The sequence below is a fragment of the Stereum hirsutum genome, assembly GCF_000264905.1.
Source record: "Stereum hirsutum FP-91666 SS1 unplaced genomic scaffold STEHIscaffold_1, whole genome shotgun sequence".
Classification (NCBI taxonomy): domain Eukaryota; kingdom Fungi; phylum Basidiomycota; class Agaricomycetes; order Russulales; family Stereaceae; genus Stereum; species Stereum hirsutum.
Window position 1 is genome coordinate 1,185,132 of NW_006763131.1, and position 18,097 is coordinate 1,203,228.

Sequence of the window (18,097 nt, forward strand, 5' to 3'; positions counted from 1 at the left end):
CGGCGGGTATGATGACGAAGCCAGTCAGTGTGGCGCACTGCGTCTTGCTCACCCTCCACCAACCAATATCGACCAGACCTTGTCGCTATCCACCTAATTCTCCTGCTTTCGTCCCTCGACACTTTGCAAAAGACTTATTCCTACGTTTGCACTCGGCTTTGAGACAACCTGGCACAACATGAATCCAGCAGCATCTTCAAGCTCCTCCTCTCTAGCCCTCCTAGCAGACCCTCCACTGCGTCTCATGGACGGCGCTGCTATGGATTACTTTCAAATAGAACTTGTTGAGGCTCTTCGGCACTCTTCAAGTGTAGCCAGTGCCCGCGCCAAGAAGATCGAACAAGAGATGATAGAATCTGGCCTTATACCACCACCTCCTCCCCCTGCTCCCGCACTGAGAGTTAAGAAGGATGTTCAGAGGGAATCCTTGACGAGTAACGCGTCACAAAGTGCTATTGCAAGCAAGTCTCCTCTGGATGAGGAAGAGGAAGAAGTTCGAGTACGGTTGGAGGCGATTGGACTTCACGTCGGTGCGAATATTACGGAGCGGTAGATATTCCATACCTGTATTCGGTGTTGAATGCTCAGGAACTCAGTCTTTTCTTCGTGATGTAGGCTATGTCATGACCGACCAATCTTCTCGGACACTCTGGATACGATCAAGTTCATCTGCAAGGACTTGTGGGCCACATGTTGGGACAAGCAAGTGGACAACTTGCGGACAAATCATCGAGTACGCTATTACGCTTTGAGCGGGCAGTCTTCAGCCTTATGTTCCACTTAGGGTGTTTATGTGCTTCAAGACAATGCATTCAAGCCAGTCGCTCGCGTGTCTTCTTGGGAGAGTCGAGCAGATGCTACAAAGCGCGCGAGACTTGTCCGTGCATTTCCTCTCATCCTATTTCACTCCTTCACTTTTTGACGCCCTCGCTTCCCTATACAGTACGTTGCTATGTCCGCTGGGATCCTACGAGGAGCTCTTATGCGGTTAGGTATCCAAGCCGTGATAGTCCCTGAAGTAAATCTACCGCAGTGTGCGTATCATATTCCTTTCTGTTTCTTACATTTTCTTTTTGAATAACACTGATTATGCAATATAGGTACCTTTCAAGTCAAGCTGCCGAAGGGCTCGTGAGCTGGTCTTAAAAGTCTTGTTTGTGAGTGTCTTCGATTGAAGGTTGATGATGCTGCTAGCCACCGGTAATAATCAGGTTTGAGCAGATTCATCTTCACGATTATACAGCACGATATTTATTGCAGAGCGCAATACCTGAGCGTAATGTTGCAGGCATACCACTTCTGACACCATTGGAAAATCATTCCTCACCACTTGACTGTCTGCGCAGAGTTTGCTCCTTCTGGTAATGAGGTTTGCTCTCCGTGTCGTGTCCTGCCGTCAGGGCCCTTTACTTCTACTCCAACTTAAAGCCATGGCTTTTCGATGTTCAGAATCGCTTTGGTCATCAGACAACCCATACAGGCTTACCTTACGGTTCCTCATGAGGCCCTTGTCACGATGTGATAAAAGAGAACTCTATGATACTCTCACAGATCATGACAGTGGTTCATGAACCAGTTTGAGTGTGATACAGAAGCGTTGATATTCTTACGCTGCCGAGCGGAGAGCAATCGCATGGTTCTCTGCTTCACTTTCCAGATAATGTCGGGGCCTATCGCCGGTGTATGACACTGTTCAGACTTATGAGTGACGACACAAACATTCGGGGTTACATACCCAAAGAGACTACCCCGTGTTGTTCACTCGGCAAGTTTGTTAGGCATTAGTGCGTTCGAGTTTGAGACTCAGCTGGTGGTGCCACATCTCCTTCCACAAGGACGTCGTACAGTGCCCGAACCTCTCCGTAGAGTTACTTTTGCGTCAGAACGCGATCAAACTCTGATACAGTTTGCCAGCTTACCAGTGGCGAATCCTTGCTGGGATTTTTTGCTTCTTGAAGCTGAGACGCCAACGCTCCTTCTGGGTCACCTGCTGATCATGGTTATGCTGAAACCCCAGGAATATACTTTTCGTTGAATGGGTCGGTGGGTTTGCGTGACCGATTGCTGTAAGTTACGGCCGTTACAGCAGATGAAGAACCTTCCATGCGCAATATTGATGACACTGATCCGTTATGAACGTGCGGCACCGAATGAGACTGGATCTCTGTGCGCTCTGTTCGGTGAATCAGGATCAGCCACCGAAGAATAATGGTTTGAGGACGTGCGGAGGTTGGACCGGCCCATATGTGATAGACGCAGTGTATACGGTCGTGTGTGGCACCTTCACCAGAGTTCTGTGATCAAGGTCCGAATGGTTTACCAAAGCTTCCCTATCTATCCCGAGTCAGTGAATGCGTCAAACGTGACGTTTTCGTAGAGATGACGGCCGAGTGAAGCATTTATAAAAGACATCTCTCTTGGGCGAGCTATCAAACATCATCACGAGGCCTTGTCAATTCGAATAACGGAGTTTAGGAGACAAAAGAAGCACGCACACAGTACAATGATAACCGTGTAGCGGTGTTTCGTACTTCCCCAAAACTTTTATCGTTCGTCGTAAAGATTTCAGTACTTCAATGACCCAGGTTCTGGCGGACGCTACTGAACGTATGTACGATGTGGCGCCGACCTTTCACATCTCCATCCAGTATAGCACTCACGCTAACCCCCGTTTGAACAACTTCGTACGTTGAATCTGTGAGAAGTTCAGAAGGGTCAACAACTCCACTTTGCTAGTACTGTACTAATTCCCTCCCGAATGGGCGAACAAGACTCCGTGGTTCACGCACTGTAGTAATACGCGAATACAGTCTGCATGGAGATATGCGGTGGTATAGACCCACAGTACTGTTATGCGACTGCTCAAACTTCATCGTCCGAACTCATGTGTAACTGATGGACGTTGACGGGAAACCGAGCCGAGACGACCTGTATTGTTCGATACAACGCACTGCCAAGAAAGGAAATTTCGCGACTGATGCTTGAACGCCACCGTCCTCAGGTCCGAATTCCACTTGAACATGTTCGTGACCGGCCATTAGGAGGTAAAAGGCATGGTAAAAACCCAGAGCAAGAAGGTCCCTTCAGGAACAACGCTCCTATCGATACACATAGAGAGAAGATGATTGTAGAAAACATTGAATGCTGGCCCATTCAGTACTAGGTAGACCTGGATAACCAAAGGGTAAGTCATTGTGACTGCCAAGGACTGAAAGTTCGAATAAGTATTCCAGCTAACTTGAACACAGGGGTACACTTACAAAACATCAACATATTTCACCTGCCTTTGCGTTACGCCAGCCACGGAAAGGAGGCCTCAGGGGCCATATCATGGTAAGGTAAGGTAAGGTAAGGTAAGGTAATCAGAGTGCAAAATGGTCCCGCAATGGAGATGGTGAAAAAACAACCCTGATCAGGTGCAGCTACTTCAAGATTCAAATCAGTCCCAGCCATTTGGCGACTCGCTGCGTCCGAGACAAACCCATCCAAGGGGGAAGAGGGGTGAAGGTACGGATCGGCTCGCGGGGAATTTCACGCTGCAAACTCATACTCCTTTCTGCCCCGTGTGGCAGTAGTGATATGGTATTAGCTGTACAGCTTACCTTGAACTGACATGCCTGTGCTGTAGTCGTCTCGAAAAATACTTGACATTTCTGTGTTCCGCGGGGCGTCGAGCTTTGCCGACGAGGTGGCTCGGTCATTCCTGTATTGCCCTTGCCAACCTGACAGAAGAATCGAACAGTCATACGCATACAAGGAGTCCATTGCGTTTATCATGAGATACACGTTTAGAGGCTAGAGGGTCAACCGGTCACCAGTCCGACTTTACCTTCGGTCAACAATGCCGGCGGTAGATGTCCTGATTTTTGCAAGAGGAGACAAAGCGTGAGCGAAGCTAAAGCAGGGTGTAACCTCGATCGCGGCGCGATCACTTTAGTTTGAGCAAATCGGGAGCTCTCGAGGGGCAGTTTGTGCAATAACGAACTGGTTCGACTCGCAGACGAGACCGAGTGTTTGGCCGTCGAACTCGAGGTTTTCTGGTTTTTGCCAGTCGGTCGGGCGAGGTTCACGTCAATGAACGATACACGAGCATTTGCTGGAAGACGCAAAGAGCTACGGATGCTCGGAGCTGGGACAAGTCAGAGACATCGAGGAATTGGACGCAAGATGAGAAACGGGTCACCCAACGCGGCTACATTCGATACCCAAGACAAACAAGGTGTCCACTCGCGTATGCCGACGTTCGTCACCCGGCTGCCTCGACTCTTCACAGCAGCCCATGCCCTCCTCACGAAAATATCACGGCTAGAAAGGGGTTGTGGTCAATGAGTGCTCTCGCTCACGCGTGACTTTGGCTGATGTGTTCAACGAAGTTGCAGTGAGCATCAAGAGTCCTAGCTTTGATGTTGTTCTCGAAATAAATGACGAGTAATGTCCAAGGAGTCCGTGGCTCTAATATCGTCACTAACCGTGACGATGCCACCGATATCTCCAAGGCCGTCAACGACACTTTGGGGGGTCACATGGTGCTCCCAGATGGTGTCCAGCCTGTGGTTGTCGACGAGGCCAAATTACCCAAGCTTGTACGCCTCCAGTCCCTTGGCCAAGTTCCACCCAGACAGCAGACCCAGATCTAGATTCAGAGCACTTCAAGTTCATAGCCGGACATCAATTCAGAGGGCAGAAGCGTAGAGAAATTTGAAGTGCTTTCAGACTTCGTGCATTCATGGCGCAAATGAGAGGTTCTCGCTAAATTGTGCAAGTAATCGAGGCAGAGTTGATAGGCTCAAAGGCTGGGACAGGAGATGTTCGAGTCCAAGAAGGTCCAAGAACGGTGTTTGGGTTTGTGTGGCCGCAAGCCTGAGATGCCACAATTCAACACTTGACGCCCACGGCGCTCGCAAGGCGCTCGTGGCGCATGATTCCGACCATGTTCGCTCACATGTATTCCGACAACCGGTGCTCATTGCCTCACCGTCTTTCCTCTGACTCAATACCACACACCTCTCTATCCTTCTCATAAGACCACCATGGCTGAAAGACTCGAGCAAGTCGCCGGACATCTCAGTAACACTCATAGCCGCGGATTGTTGAACGGCGAGGTAGCAATCATCACAGGCACGTACTTTCAGGACTATAAATATGCAAAGGTTGACTAAACGACACGATGTGACTATGGGTAGGTGCCGCGCAGGTACGTATACTCTCAAAACCTTAAAGGAATCATGAAAATTGAATGGTGGGGTCTATCTAGGGCATTGGACGAAGTGCTGCTCTCCTTTTCGCCAAAGAAGGAGCTAAGGTCGTGGTCAGCGAGTAGGCCCCTATTCTTCCTCCTCAGGCGGCTGTCGCTCATAGATCTTGAAGTCTGGACGAGAAGAAGGCACAAGTCGTGGTAGACGAAATCAAGGCTGCTGGCGGCGATGCCTTCGCGGTTGGAGGAGACGTTGGCTCAGAGGAGTTTCCGAAGAAGATTGTGGACGCAACCATCCAGTATGCCTCATTCACCGTGTCACCAGCTTGGTCTCTTTCTCACTCTGCGCTCTGGATATCACCAGAAAGTTCGGTAAAATCAACCATATAGTTAACAACGGTGCGTCCCGCCACCTGCAGACTTACTCGACAAAGTCCGAACATTGACATTCTGCTCCTGGTGCTTCTTGATTTCATTAGCTGGCTTCACCTATGATCGCATGCTGCACACAATGCCCGACGACGCTTTCGACATCATAATGAAGATCCATGTCCGTGCTCCCTTCAGACTCGTGCGCGCTGCCGCACCTTACATGCGCCTCAAGGTCAGCCTTTGTTTCAGAACCTCGCGGCTTCGCGAAAGCGAACTTGTAATATTCACCCGTATTCACCCTTCCTCTATATCTTAGGGTGACGACCGTCTTGCCAACCGCTCGATTGTCAATGTCTCCTCGGTCGCAGGCCTGCACGGAAACGTCGGTCAAGCTAACTATGCAGCCGCAAAAGCTGCCGTGACCGGTTTCACCAAGACCATTGCTAAGGAGTGGGGCGCTTTCAACGTTCGCGCTAACACCGTGGCGTACGGCCACGTCCTCACCCGGTATGTCTCACCTTGACTCATCTCCAGGCCCATAAGCACATGTAGCATTGACCTAATAACACCTTTGGTCGTGGACGCTGTAGATTGACTGCGGCGAAAGAGTCGGGGGCGACGATTGAGATTGACGGTAAGAAGGTAGCTCTGGGTGTCCCAGGAGCGAAGCCCGCAGGGACGAGTCTTCCTGCAGATGCGAAGTCGTTCCCTCATATCCCTCTGGCTCGCCCGGGAACAGCAGATGAGGCCGCCGCCGCCATGCTCTTGTAAGTTTCGCCGTACTCTCTCCCTGGGCTTGCGGAACTGTCGCTGACATTCCTTCTACGTAGTTTGGCCTCGCCACTGGCGTCTTATGTTTCTGGCCATACCCTTGAGGTCACCGGTGGAATGGGCATCTGAGTCGAGTGGGGATTCTGCTTTGTTTGTTTTTTCATTGAGTGGTGTGCTATGGATGCATACCTCTCTACTCTCATGTATCTATGTCAATCTTTGCCTTGGGGTCAGCTGGAATCGCACTTCGCCTGTTCAACTATCTACTCGAGGTCGGTCACGGTCATGGAAGTGGAAAGCGGCATTCCATGCTCATGCGAGCGATGGTTTCGACCTCGGACTCCGTGAGGCCCAGGCCATACGGTTTTGGTGCAAGGAGAAGGGCATATTCTCCTAGCATGGAATTGCGGAAGGGGAGGATGTCGTCGGTCTGGGAACCATGAGCATAATCGAATTGAACTCAGTGAGTGGTATGTGTAGAAAACAAAACATAGTGACGTACGCAGATGGCGATTGGATGGTTGTGCTTGAGGTAGTATCGTATATGATGATCGTCTAGCGATTGCACCGTCTTGCATCTATGAGGGGATGAAACATCGATAAGCATCATGCTGAAGAAGGTCAGGTGCGAGAGCATGAAGACGCATACAAGAGGTTTGACGTCAGACATATTTCGATGCATATTTTGTGGTCGTGGACAACCTTCTTCGCTTCCTCATTCAAGAATGTGGCGTGTCCAAGTCTAGCCGGTGTGCAAGAAAGAAGTTTCAAGGTCTCCTCTGGCGGATTCTTCGCAGTCTAGAATAATCACGCACGAGCGTCAGCAGTGTTGCGCTAGGTATCGAGGGCATGGGGGGGTTACCAACCTCTGCAATGTGTAGTGTAACCCCCAGGCCTGCTTGTTTCGCTTTTTCGAATATAGCGGTGAAGATCGCGACATCGCCAGCCTGTGCGGGACACGTCGATAACTGAATAAATCGGCTTGATGTTCCAGTGCATCTTACCAAAGGATCGCCACACAAATCCACACCGACGACTCTCCTCCCTTCCTCCCTCAACTTCGCAGCCAATTCCACAACCTCTTCCGCCACATCCTGGCTCATCCGCCTATCCAAGCTCACGATCAATGCCGCACTCTCAGGCGCATAACTTTCCACCTCGGCCAATACAGTCTCGAGATAAACACGTCTAGACATGGCCGGAGTATCCCTTGGCGTCGTCCGAAGCTCGAGGTATGATACCTCCTGAACCACGTTCTCTCGCCCCTCGCCTTCCACAGGCACAGGTCCCAAGAAATGAGAGAGCACGCCTCGCGTAGCTTTGCGCAGGGCCAACGGCGTAGAAGTGAGAGCGTAAATGGCGGGGAACAGCCCGAAAAAATCGTTGATCTCTACAAGTTGGACGCCGCTCTGGAGTTGTTGCAGTCCAGCTTGCACGACGTCTGAGGACGGAGTCGAGTCAGATGCGATGTAGGTGCGAGCGAGGTCTTGGAGGATGGGGAGCGGTATGGACCCGTTCAGGTGTGCGTGGAGTTCGGCTTTTGGGAGGTTTTGGAGGAAGGTGAGTTGGGAGGGTGTGAGGGCACGGAGGGCTTCAGACGGCGGGCCGTATATGGGGTTTGAAGGGACGGTCATGATTGGTCGGCTTTTCAGTCGAGGGTGACAAAGTGGAGAAGCTGGAAAGCGTTGGAACGAAGTTGTAAATGAGATTTCCCTGATTATTCTGAGCATTGAAGGGGCCAGTCAAAAAGATAGGCGGAAGACATTTGAGCATGAGCCGTATGTTATATACCTTGAGAATGAGCTAAGAGAATCGGAGCCACCAAAGTAAGACTGACTCGGTCCGGCGCTCGAATAACGGTGAAGCTGGAAACCGATGATAAGATAGCTCTTTTAGTGAGAGTTACTGCATCGAAAATCCAGCGCAGAATGAAGTTGCAAGCCAGGCAGGACGAGGACTTTAGAAGTTCGAGTCATCATGAAGCATCATGCAGCCCGGGCCTTTCGGGCTCATCATATTTCGACAAGGTTGTGCAGAGAGCAGCGCCAAGTACCTTTTTTAGTGGATGACACAGAGCTCTGGACCTGTTTCAAAGTCGATGTAAGCTACTCGATGCAGGAAACAGACTTTGTAGATGTATAGATATGACCAGACCCCTCACCGTTGTTTTGAAAGATGGACGAAGTGGCGAAGAACGGCATCCCGATCAAGTGGCGTCAACATTCCAATCTCACGGCCCACGCGGGCCGGGCGTCCGCAACCTTCGAACTTGCCACTTTCAAAGCTCACAACTCCACCATCACCGGCAAACCCATTTTCAACCTCTCTTTACTCGAGAGCCCTCCAGATACTGAACCATGTCGTCAATAGGCCCATCACTTCTCCCTCATCTCGTAGCTGGCTCGTCTAAGACGTCTTCGCCACCACCCGGTCCCACTCCTTCCACTGGGCCCACCATTCTCACATCTGCAGGCCCACAAATATCAAACGGCTCCAGTCCTGCTCCTGCACATGAACCGCAAAGCTATCCAACAGGCCCACAACTACCTCCAAGCTCTAATCCAGGACCTCCTAGGTACGAAGAGGAGGAGGAAGAAGAAGAGGATGACTACGCCCCTGCTCTTCCGCCAGATCTTGCTGCCTCCCGGTCTGGCACCAACTCCTCTGCGGGACCACCGAAGAGGGTGCTAGGACCTTCTATGGGACCTGCAAGAAGAGAGGAAGAGGAAGAGAGTGAGGACGAGGTTGGACCGGTTCCGTTGCCACAGGGGGTTGTGCTTGAAGAGGAGGACGGTGTCAGGGAGTTTTTGGAGAAGGAGGAGCAGAGGCGGAAAGCCATCGAGGTACGTCTAATAATCTATCTATATCAGTAATAGGCTGCTGTAACTGTGTGCCCGCATCGCCCTTTCGTCCTGTAGGAGGCTGCGAAGCCCAAAGCTTTGAAGCGAGAGGAGTGGATGTTGGTTCCTCCCTCAGCATCTGACCTCCTAAGCAGTGAGTCAGCTTTCTTCGACACAAACTCTCGCATATGGTCAAGTCTCACCGCTCCTTTTAACTAGATATCGACCCAACAAAGCTCACCAAATCCCGTCAATTCTCTCGCTCCACGGCCCCTTCCCGCGGCCAGACAGATAACTCCCTCTGGACTGAGACTCCGGCCGAACGACAACAACGACTAGCGGACGAAGTGTCAGGAAAAAAGAGACGAGCTGAGAATGGTCCGAGCAGGGAGGAACTTGAGGCAGAGGAGGAGGCTCGGAAGCGGAGAAAGAAGGATATGGAACTGAAGAGGGACGTCGAAGAGCACACGGTAAGCTCATCCCATCTCTCTTCACGTCGCTTTTTGTTATCTCTGGGGCGGCGACTCTTCCAATCATGTCTACCTAACTCGGTGCTGAACTCTGACTTGACACTCGGTCCCATCTAGCGCAAAACCCGCGGTCCCTCCCTGATCGACGCCCACGATTCAGGTTCGAAATCCACACAACCTGCAGAAAAGGACGAGGTACCTGGTGTATGGGATCATTCAAGAGACATGGGGCTAGGTGGCAGACTCATGGACGAGAAGGACCGGAGGAAGATGATCAACGACGCAAAGGGGCTGTCAGAACGCTTCGGCAGTGGAAGTCGCGGAGGGTTCTTGTAGGACGCTATTGACCAAGAACATGTTGTATCTTTATTTCGGATGCAAGTGATGAGTATGTATGCAAAAACGGACGCTTTTGTGAGTCGTTGCAAACTGAATATGTTGGCAACTCAGCACCTCCGTCGTGATCACGCCACATGCAAAGTGCCACACCTCCGAGACATCACGCCAACCCGCCGGCTTTCCCTGGCCCGTGCCACTTCTGAAGCCTGCCCTAAACAGCACATCGTATATAATCCTGCCCACCCCCGTCCCTCCCTTTTCCCCATCTCTTGTGCTCGGGCACGTACATGCGGCAGTGAAGTCTCGACTGAGCCCATGTCTTTTGCTGATTGCAAATTACACATCCGAATCCGTCTATTAGCTTCGGCTTTTAGCAATTTTTGGACAACACCCTCCCCTCTCTTCTCTTTCCTCGGTTTGAGCTTGATGGACCTTCTTGGGCCTCAGTGAAGGAGTCTGAAGCGGGACTTCCGAGAGGTGTGCATATGGTGGATTCGGTCTGTAGTAGAATAGTGCCAAATATAATTGATGTTTCCTTCTAATTCTCTTGGTGTGATTTCTGCGAAATTTCTGAGTACTTTGAGTCCTGTGAGTGATAGTTCAGAGGATGTGGTCATTGCAGTTTATGTACTGCCTTGTCTGTACCATGGTTTTGTGGGTCCATATTTATGGATAATGTCACATCATTTATACGGGCGGATGTTGTCGAGTGGCGGGAGGGGGTGAGACAGCATTGAGATAATTAGCAGATCTCCAGTGCCGTAGCGAGATAGAATTCACACTGCTCTCGCAAGTACAACATCCATACCTCAGTCAGTTCACACAATCTGGTCTCTTCCAAAGTTATGATTTTGCTATTACTGACCGCAACACGGTTGCTTACAGTCATGCTCATCGTCGGAGGCTATCTAATAACCGTAGAGCAACTCATCGCCATAGGCAAGCGCCGCGGCCTCGACATCCAATCCGCATCACACACCCACATGTTGAACAACTCGTGGCAGTCCAAGGGAATCTACGGTGTCTACGCCATCCCCGTCCTCCACCCTCGCGGGATGCCCAACGAACCCGCGCAAAACTGGATCATCATCGCCAGCGACCGGAGAGTCGTCCTGGACATGCACCCCATGTATGTGAAGTCGATCGAGGAGCCTGTGACGGGACCGGGCGCAGAGTCGAAGGAGTGGTTGAAGTTTAATGGCATTGAAGATGCCAAGTGGGCGACAGTGGTGGATCCCTACTTTGACTTTGCATTCCTTGAGAATGGGGAACTTGCAGGGGATCCGACCATGGATTAGTGCGTGGTTCGGGCTGGCTTGGACTCGTAGTGAGCTGCTCGAAACGAGGCACGTACTGAATATATAGAAACGACAACGAAACCGACACGATACTGTACATACAACATCTCCATATATCACCCAACAACCAAACGACCAAATGAGAACGTGAAGATGAGACTGCGAGCAAGAACAACAGAGCGCATTCGTGATATAAAGTACAGAGGAAAAGGTAGTAAAGAATTCGAGGAAATGGCGTATTCTGGGCAAGTAAAGTGGTTGGCATGCCCATTTAGACGAGTCGAAAGAGATGCTATGCGATTTGTGGATGGAAGGCGTGAAGGCAGCGGAAAGCGAAAGACGGCACAGCAGCGAGCAAAGGAGAGGGTGGAAGAAAAGTCAAAAAAGATACAGTAAATGAAGACGTCGTTTAGTTGTTCTCAGCGTACGCCCACTCCGGGTGAGCCGAAAGCAGTGACGCTGCGAAGGACCTCCGACCCTGCTCGTAGGAATGACGCTCGACTGGGCAGATGTATACGTATTTTCGGAGACGTAGATGGTGACTGAGTCGGCGACCCGATATTTGGCGATGACGATACAGTGGATTCCGAAGGGGTCCGAGGGCTTGAGACGGTAGGGATCGGAGAGGAATCAAGGGTTGGGAGCGAGAAGAAAGGATTTGGTTCTGAGGGTAAAGATGTCGAGATCATGTCCTGAGGGTGGGAAGGTGTCGTAGATATTGAGTCTGCCTGCTCTCGAGGCAAGCGGGGATGGAACAGGTCGTCGACTGAGGCATTTGTGCTAGGGATCGGAGAGAGCACGGGTCGAGAGCGGGATATCAATGGTGGAAGGTGAAGCTCAGCGGGCCCATCCTCTGGGCTTTCACCCACGGCTTGATCGTTGCTGTCGTCCGACTCCGTGCTCTCATCGCTGGGCGGCTTGGGCGCCTTCAGCTCGTCCTCAGCTCTGATCCCCTTGACGCGATCCACCTCGTCGACAGAGACAGTCAAAAACCCTTGCGGCTCATCTATGACGTCCGAGGTATCGGTACTGCGGATGTCGTGCGCTGCCTTGGTCAACCCGATGATGCTCATATCGTGGCACAGATGGTGAGTGTGAACTCTTCTACGCGCATGAGGGGGAGCGTCCACACTGAGGCTACGTTTTTTTCTCGCCGCGCGAGTAAAGTGCTCCGTCCAGTTATCACCTTCGGCGAGAGATTGTTCGGTGATAGAGACGCAATCAACGCAGCATGGCCTCAGCGGTACGGTCGCGAGGTCATGGCGAGTGGCTGTCGGTAAAGACGGGCGACGGGGGCGATGCAGAGGTGGAGACGACGGATCGCGATGAATGAGACAAGGGGAAGGTGGGTGGTGTTCGTCGAAGAGACCAGAACGACCTGGAGAGGGTGACCTCATAGATAGCCTACGACCAAGCACAAGATACATAAACAAGATATCCAAGATTAAACAAGGGCGTGAGGACGAACCTAGGTATGGCTACGGTGAGGGAAAAATGGTCGGGCTCATCCACCGCAGACTGGCTCGGAGGGGAAGAAGGTTGCCCATTAGGTGGCGTAGCATCCGGGCTGATGTTGCCTCTCCTCTTCCAAAGGGGCACAGAATAGGATTTGGATACAAATCTGGGTAGTGGGATGCGCGAGCGGGTGATATTGTCGGGTATGAGAACACACTCCTCGTCGAAGCGAACCTCGAGATGAGTGTTAGACATTTGGAGATGATTGCTCGCACCGGTGGCTTCTGTGAGTGGTGATGAAGAGAAAGACATGGGCGGGATTATAACAGAGGGCAGCGATGTGCTGCCCGACTCGACCCGACCCGACGAAGACTGGCGGTGAGAGTCGCTGCTCTTAGGCTGGAGCTCGACGCCCGTTCTCGAGCGTTACGGCGCCTCGAGGCGAATGCGGGGGTGGCGCTGCTGCAGATCACACGCTCCCCACATGATCAAAGCCTGAAGCCAAAATATTGCAAATTATCGCAATCGACTACGCCGCACACGATCTCATTCACACTGGGCCACACAGTTCGGACGAATATCCTATCCGCGTACTTGTTCGCAGACGATGCTGACCTTCAAGACGAGGACACTTAGCCACCCTTGTTTCATCTCTAGCGCTCTGACACATGGCTGTAGGCGCCGCTTCACAAACTTGGCGGCGTCAGAATTTAGAAACCCCCCTCCCGTTCATTTGACCCGCTGAACCCGGACGTGCCATAATTTTGAATTATGTATGAGAGCAGCCATGCAAGTCTGTGTTATATTTCGTCCCATTTCACTGGGCAGCACTCATCATCAGAAGCGCAAATTCTCATCCTGGGCAACAATGAAATGTACTTGTTCGATGCTCAGTCAGCTGTAGCGGCGTCTAGTCAGCATCTCTGCAGTCTCTGTCATTCGCCCTGCTGGTATCTCTAAGCTCTACGGCTATAGTACTACTTATACCACCACCAAATGATGCTCTGGATTATCATCGTTTAGAAACACATTCAGATGGCCTCTCCCACTATCCTCGTCACAGGCGCCACAGGCGGTCTCGGAGCCTCAGTCCTGCGCACCTTGCTCGACAAAAACCTTGCTCCTCCATCTTCGTTCATTGCGTCTTCCCGCCGAGAATCATCTCGAGACCGTTTCACTTCTCTGGGCGTGCAATTCCGCGTAGTGGACTTCGACGACCAGGAGCGCCTTGAGACCACATTCGATGGAGTAGACAAGCTGTTCTTCGTCAGCACCGATACTTTCGATATACAGAAGCGTGTCAGGCAGCACAGAAACGTTATAGAGGCTGCTCAACGTGCTGGAGTCGGTCATGTGTACTATTCCTCGTTAGCTTGGGGAGGGTACGGGAATGACTCGAAGATAGACGTGCAGCAGGCGCATCTCATCACAGAGAAGATGCTAGAAGAGTGCGTTCCGTTTTATCTCTTCACATTCGCTCGTGGGTTTCATCTGACATGAAATCGAGTGTAGGTCATCCCTCGTATACACTAGCGTCCGTATGGGAGTCTACGCCGACGCATTCCCGCTCTTCATGGACTGGTTCCCTACCACGCAAACCATCTACGTTCCACCCAACACCGGACGTATCGCCTACGCGTCTCGCGAAGAGCTAGGAGAAGCCACAGCCCACCTCATGCTCCTCCAATCTCCCGAAAGACTATCTCGCAAGATCGCTCTCCTTACCGGTCCCGAAGCCGCCTCTTTCGAAGATATCGTCAAAGTCATCAACGAGACCACAGGGCGAAATGTACGCATCGAGGAGGTGCCGTTGAACGAATGGGTGGACAAGATGGTCGAAGTGGATCAGGGAGGAAAGGGGAGGGCGTTCTTCGAGAAGAGGGTATCGTGGCATGAAGGGACCGCAAAGGGAGATGGTGAGACGGTGGATCCTCTGATGGGGGAGCTGCTGGGTAGACAACCAAAAACAGGCACAGAGATGGTTAGAGGGCTGTTGGAGAAGAACAGGGATTATACTTGGCATCAGAACTACGCCAAACTTCACTAGTACGAATCGCATCTCTACTCACGCAGCCTGGGTTTTTGCCTCATATATCTCATTTGAGTCGTAGACGGTCGGATATAACCTCGCCCTGTATAAAGTTTATTGGCCGAGTCGCATCTACTGCACCTATCGATTATGCCATCTATAGCCATTCTTTCACCTCAGCAACACCGCATCGCGAGAAGTCCGGTATAGGCTACTGGTAGATTGGACAGTGCAGGATGAGAAGAAGCTGCTAGCGAACTGAGGGCAACTACCACCGTCTCCCAATACCTCAATATCGAACCCACGCACTGGATGATGGCCTCCGTCCATAGTAGCTGCCAAATCTTGAGTTACAGTTATGTGAGCGCGAAGTCACTTTCCATCTGAATTTCTCCGTGCGATGCCTCAGGCCTCAACTGTGACCGGAATGACTTCCAGTGATCGTGATGAAACTCAAAGTGAGTGGTCAACGCATGTCAATGCCCACCGACTTGTATGTGAGCCCGGGGCGTGCGTCCAGCTAGTGTAATTATCGGTATCCCGCCTGTAGGGACCTATATACAGCTCTTGCGCCCCTCGGCGTACGTATTCACTTCCGAATGCCGGGTCCTCCGAGGCAATGATCATCTTCTCTTAACAAGTTGTAGTCTATGCTGTATACATATAGATGAGAACAGAAACGTCTACTAAATCATGGAATGTAACAGCACTCAACCCGGACCACCACCGCAGTTCACAGGGAGAATAATCTTCCTTGAACACTGGTACCGCCGCTACCCCAAGCTACGAAGACGTCGACTTACCGTCTATTACCGGCATGCACCTCAAACCCTACCCAGAGTGCATGATGTATGTCCCTCTGGTCAGTGGTCCGTCGCGTCCCAAAGCTTCGAGTAGCTTTCTGAGTCCGTCACTCAGACAACAAATGCAGAGCTTCCACCAAGCAGTGTACGATCACCGCGACGCAGCGGCGGTCCAGCCTGAACCGTAGATCCTGGCAGACCGGTTTTTCCCTGACCCCAGCCCCAGCATGGCACACCATCTCGTTCTGCCATTACAGCGCTTTTCACCTCGATGCGGAATCGCGCGTTTCGCGATTTCGTGTTGCCACATGCTCGCCACAGACGTGTGAGCTGACCTACTGGGACCCCGAACCACCTGGTAAGATCCGGCACTTGCACATGCACAAGGTCGAGAGAATATGATTGGAAAAGAGCACCAAATTGGCCGCATGGAGTATGTAACTCATCTCTCTACAGAATCTGCAGCCATCAGGCCCATATTCAGGAGGGATCATACTAAAACATTGATGAAAGTTGTATATTATGTGATTGTTGACTTCCGACAGTGCTCCCTAATAGATATTGTCTCTCAGCGATTGCCTGAACCACAAAGATATAAGTATGGATGAATTGCGAATTTTTCGGAAGCATAACACAGTCGCTCTGGCGAGAGGAATGACTTGTGACACTGAGTTGCGGCTGGCCACAGCAATGCTGCAAGTGGCGCTGATTTTTGCAACAGGGGTCCCTGCGCGGTGAGCTCCGATCTGCTCCGAGAGCCGTGGCGAGACTGTGGCAACACGAAAATTCGAAACGCGTTTTTCCGCATCGAGGTGAATGTCGCTGTAATATTCACGCGTCTCAGACCTTTTCTCCCAGGCAACGATAATTCGAAATCGAAGACCGAACCAAACCGAATAATAGATAAAAAGAGGATCGAGCTTCGAGAGGCAGACACGAATGTAAAGAGATTCAGTGGTTGACAACGAACAAAAGTCAAAGGATATGCCGGAAAACAGGGCGGAATGATAACACAGTGGAACCGAAAACCCGAGGGAGGGATGAGTTGACGAAAAAAAAAGGGGGGAACTGTCTTGTATATCGGACGAACAAACGATAAGGAAGGATTCCAAAGCCGTAACAGAAAATGAGGACTGGGAAACTACGCGACGTATAGCCTATAACGGTGACAAAAAGCGAGACCTAGGGCATGGGGGGAGGTCGAGAGGGACGAAAAGCGAGGAGGCGAAAGACAAAGCTGGATAGCAGAATAAACATAGACCGATCGAGAGGGTGAGACGTGGACGTCAAACCGAACCGATGAAAGAATAAATGAATGAATGACGTAAGAGCGAGCGAAGGTAGGGTTGAGTCGATCGACCATGCGACGGGGAAAGAGAGGAGAGGTGGTGAGGGATACAATGAAAAGTGCGGTCGGTCGACGATGCTTGGATGAAAGAGACGGAGGGGCGAAATTGCATGCAATGAACGAGGCAGAACACGTCGGAAAGCTGGAAGCGAAGAGCGGGCACGAAAAAAGGGAATCGAAGTGAAAGCTGATATGGTATACACTGAACATTAAAAAGGTTCATAGGAAAACATGGGGACGGGGAAAGGCGACAAGAAGATAGGAACCGAAGAGAAGGAACCCGCATATTCGACGAACGAGACGGACAGGACACGACCCGACCAAGTGGTCACTGTGACAATGACTCTGGTACATCTCTGACCAGGTCAGGCACTGTAGTATGGACCGTGTACACTGTTGATCATGACGATGGCGTTGTCAGAGCATGATTTCCCGAATCTAAAATCGAAAGGATGTTCGTTAGCGTACGTTATATCGGTCCGTGGGATTAGCAGACGGTCTGGCCGTGATCGAAGGGGGATGAAGGGGTTCGCTTGCGCTCGGCAACCGGCCGACCCTTCTCATTGGTTCGGGATCGATGGGAAGGAAAAATACAGAAGAATGGGTATGCACTCACATTCTTACTGATGATGGAACTAGAATGCGGAGGAATTTGTTTGGTTTGGGTGCAGTTGCGCGCACAATGTTTGATTCCCGTCGGTTCCGACGATAAATATTGATTGAGCGCATGCAAATGGTGGTTAATGAAACGAATGATCAGAACGGCGGATAGGATAGGACAAAACAAGACGGGAGAACAATGGAAGGCGATAAGATAGGGATAAAACATGGACAAGAATGCGATACAACGAGAGCAAACGAGCGAAAGCCAAGACGACACGGGGGTGGAGACCAGACGAGATCACAGATAGACAAGTGAAACATATAAAGCACATGATGACATGATATGGGTGGGTGCGCATGCGCTAGTGAACTCGGAAGGATGCAGTGTGCACGCACGCATGCATGGGGACCCAATAGCCCAATATTGGACTTGTGGAGAAGCAGTTTCCCCGGCGCAGCTCAACGGTAGCACCATAGAATAGGCTCGTGCCAACCCGTGGGCAGAACGAAAGAAGATAATGATGCAAGGTCTCGCGACAGCGAAGGTGAGAAATAGATGCGTGTAGATAGAAGAA

At 51.2% G+C, this 18,097-nt stretch overlaps 7 protein-coding genes across 7 annotated transcripts; 5 read left to right on the forward strand and 2 right to left on the reverse strand.

Moving 5' to 3' along the window:
- Window positions 1-178: 178 nt before the first annotated feature.
- STEHIDRAFT_106686 (TRAPP complex subunit trs33) lies at window positions 179-1,135 on the forward strand (the record flags this gene model as incomplete). The annotated part of the gene is made up of 5 exons (XM_007298567.1): window positions 179-549; window positions 616-733; window positions 785-877; window positions 944-1,034; window positions 1,101-1,135. 5 exons carry the CDS (start codon window positions 179-181, stop codon window positions 1,133-1,135), a joined length of 708 nt encoding a protein of 235 aa, XP_007298629.1.
- Window positions 1,136-2,576: 1,441 nt separating this feature from the next.
- Window positions 2,577-4,329, forward strand: STEHIDRAFT_106687 (uncharacterized protein; the record flags this gene model as incomplete). The annotated part of the gene is made up of 7 exons (XM_007298568.1): window positions 2,577-2,684; window positions 3,002-3,127; window positions 3,164-3,184; window positions 3,301-3,338; window positions 3,417-3,507; window positions 3,793-3,850; window positions 4,001-4,329. The coding sequence occupies 7 exons, from the start codon at window positions 2,577-2,579 to the stop codon at window positions 4,327-4,329; spliced, it is 771 nt and encodes a 256-aa protein (XP_007298630.1).
- Window positions 4,330-5,030: 701 nt separating this feature from the next.
- STEHIDRAFT_47266 (short-chain dehydrogenase/reductase SDR) lies at window positions 5,031-6,466 on the forward strand (the record flags this gene model as incomplete). Its single annotated transcript, XM_007297988.1, has 8 exons — window positions 5,031-5,150; window positions 5,255-5,316; window positions 5,368-5,493; window positions 5,559-5,593; window positions 5,674-5,798; window positions 5,883-6,073; window positions 6,157-6,333; window positions 6,397-6,466. 8 exons carry the CDS (start codon window positions 5,031-5,033, stop codon window positions 6,464-6,466), a joined length of 906 nt encoding a protein of 301 aa, XP_007298050.1.
- A 154-nt stretch (window positions 6,467-6,620) lies between these two features.
- Window positions 6,621-7,971, reverse strand: STEHIDRAFT_106689 (adenosine deaminase-like protein; the record flags this gene model as incomplete). Its single annotated transcript, XM_007298569.1, has 5 exons — window positions 6,621-6,767; window positions 6,840-6,915; window positions 6,987-7,135; window positions 7,204-7,284; window positions 7,342-7,971. 5 exons carry the CDS (start codon window positions 7,969-7,971, stop codon window positions 6,621-6,623), a joined length of 1,083 nt encoding a protein of 360 aa, XP_007298631.1.
- A 716-nt stretch (window positions 7,972-8,687) lies between these two features.
- STEHIDRAFT_117150 (uncharacterized protein) lies at window positions 8,688-10,049 on the forward strand. The gene is made up of 4 exons (XM_007298570.1): window positions 8,688-9,180; window positions 9,256-9,331; window positions 9,397-9,647; window positions 9,765-10,049. The coding sequence occupies exons 1-4, from the start codon at window positions 8,695-8,697 to the stop codon at window positions 9,981-9,983; spliced, it is 1,032 nt and encodes a 343-aa protein (XP_007298632.1). The 5' UTR covers window positions 8,688-8,694; the 3' UTR covers window positions 9,984-10,049.
- An 853-nt stretch (window positions 10,050-10,902) lies between these two features.
- Window positions 10,903-13,129, reverse strand: STEHIDRAFT_136093 (uncharacterized protein). The gene is made up of 2 exons (XM_007298571.1): window positions 12,753-13,129; window positions 10,903-12,688 (listed from the first exon to the last, which is right to left on the reverse strand). Exons 1-2 carry the CDS (start codon window positions 13,049-13,051, stop codon window positions 11,704-11,706), a joined length of 1,284 nt encoding a protein of 427 aa, XP_007298633.1. The 5' UTR covers window positions 13,052-13,129; the 3' UTR covers window positions 10,903-11,703.
- Window positions 13,130-13,774: 645 nt separating this feature from the next.
- Window positions 13,775-14,786, forward strand: STEHIDRAFT_164417 (NmrA-like family protein; the record flags this gene model as incomplete). Its single annotated transcript, XM_007298572.1, has 2 exons — window positions 13,775-14,187; window positions 14,252-14,786. The coding sequence occupies 2 exons, from the start codon at window positions 13,775-13,777 to the stop codon at window positions 14,784-14,786; spliced, it is 948 nt and encodes a 315-aa protein (XP_007298634.1).
- Window positions 14,787-18,097: the final 3,311 nt, after the last annotated feature.

Coding starts and splice junctions, on each gene's coding strand:
- STEHIDRAFT_117150 (XM_007298570.1), top strand. CDS start 8,695: ATGTCGTCAATAGGCCCATCACTTCTCCCTCATCTCGTAGCTGGCTCG. Junction 9,332..9,396: donor AGCATCTGACCTCCTAAGCA/GTGAGTCAGCTT, acceptor CCTTTTAACTAG/ATATCGACCCAACAAAGCTC. Junction 9,648..9,764: donor GGGACGTCGAAGAGCACACG/GTAAGCTCATCC, acceptor GGTCCCATCTAG/CGCAAAACCCGCGGTCCCTC.
- STEHIDRAFT_136093 (XM_007298571.1), bottom strand. CDS start 13,051: ATGTCTTTCTCTTCATCACCACTCACAGAAGCCACCGGTGCGAGCAAT. Junction 12,689..12,752: donor CTCACCGTAGCCATACCTAG/GTTCGTCCTCAC, acceptor GCTTGGTCGTAG/GCTATCTATGAGGTCACCCT.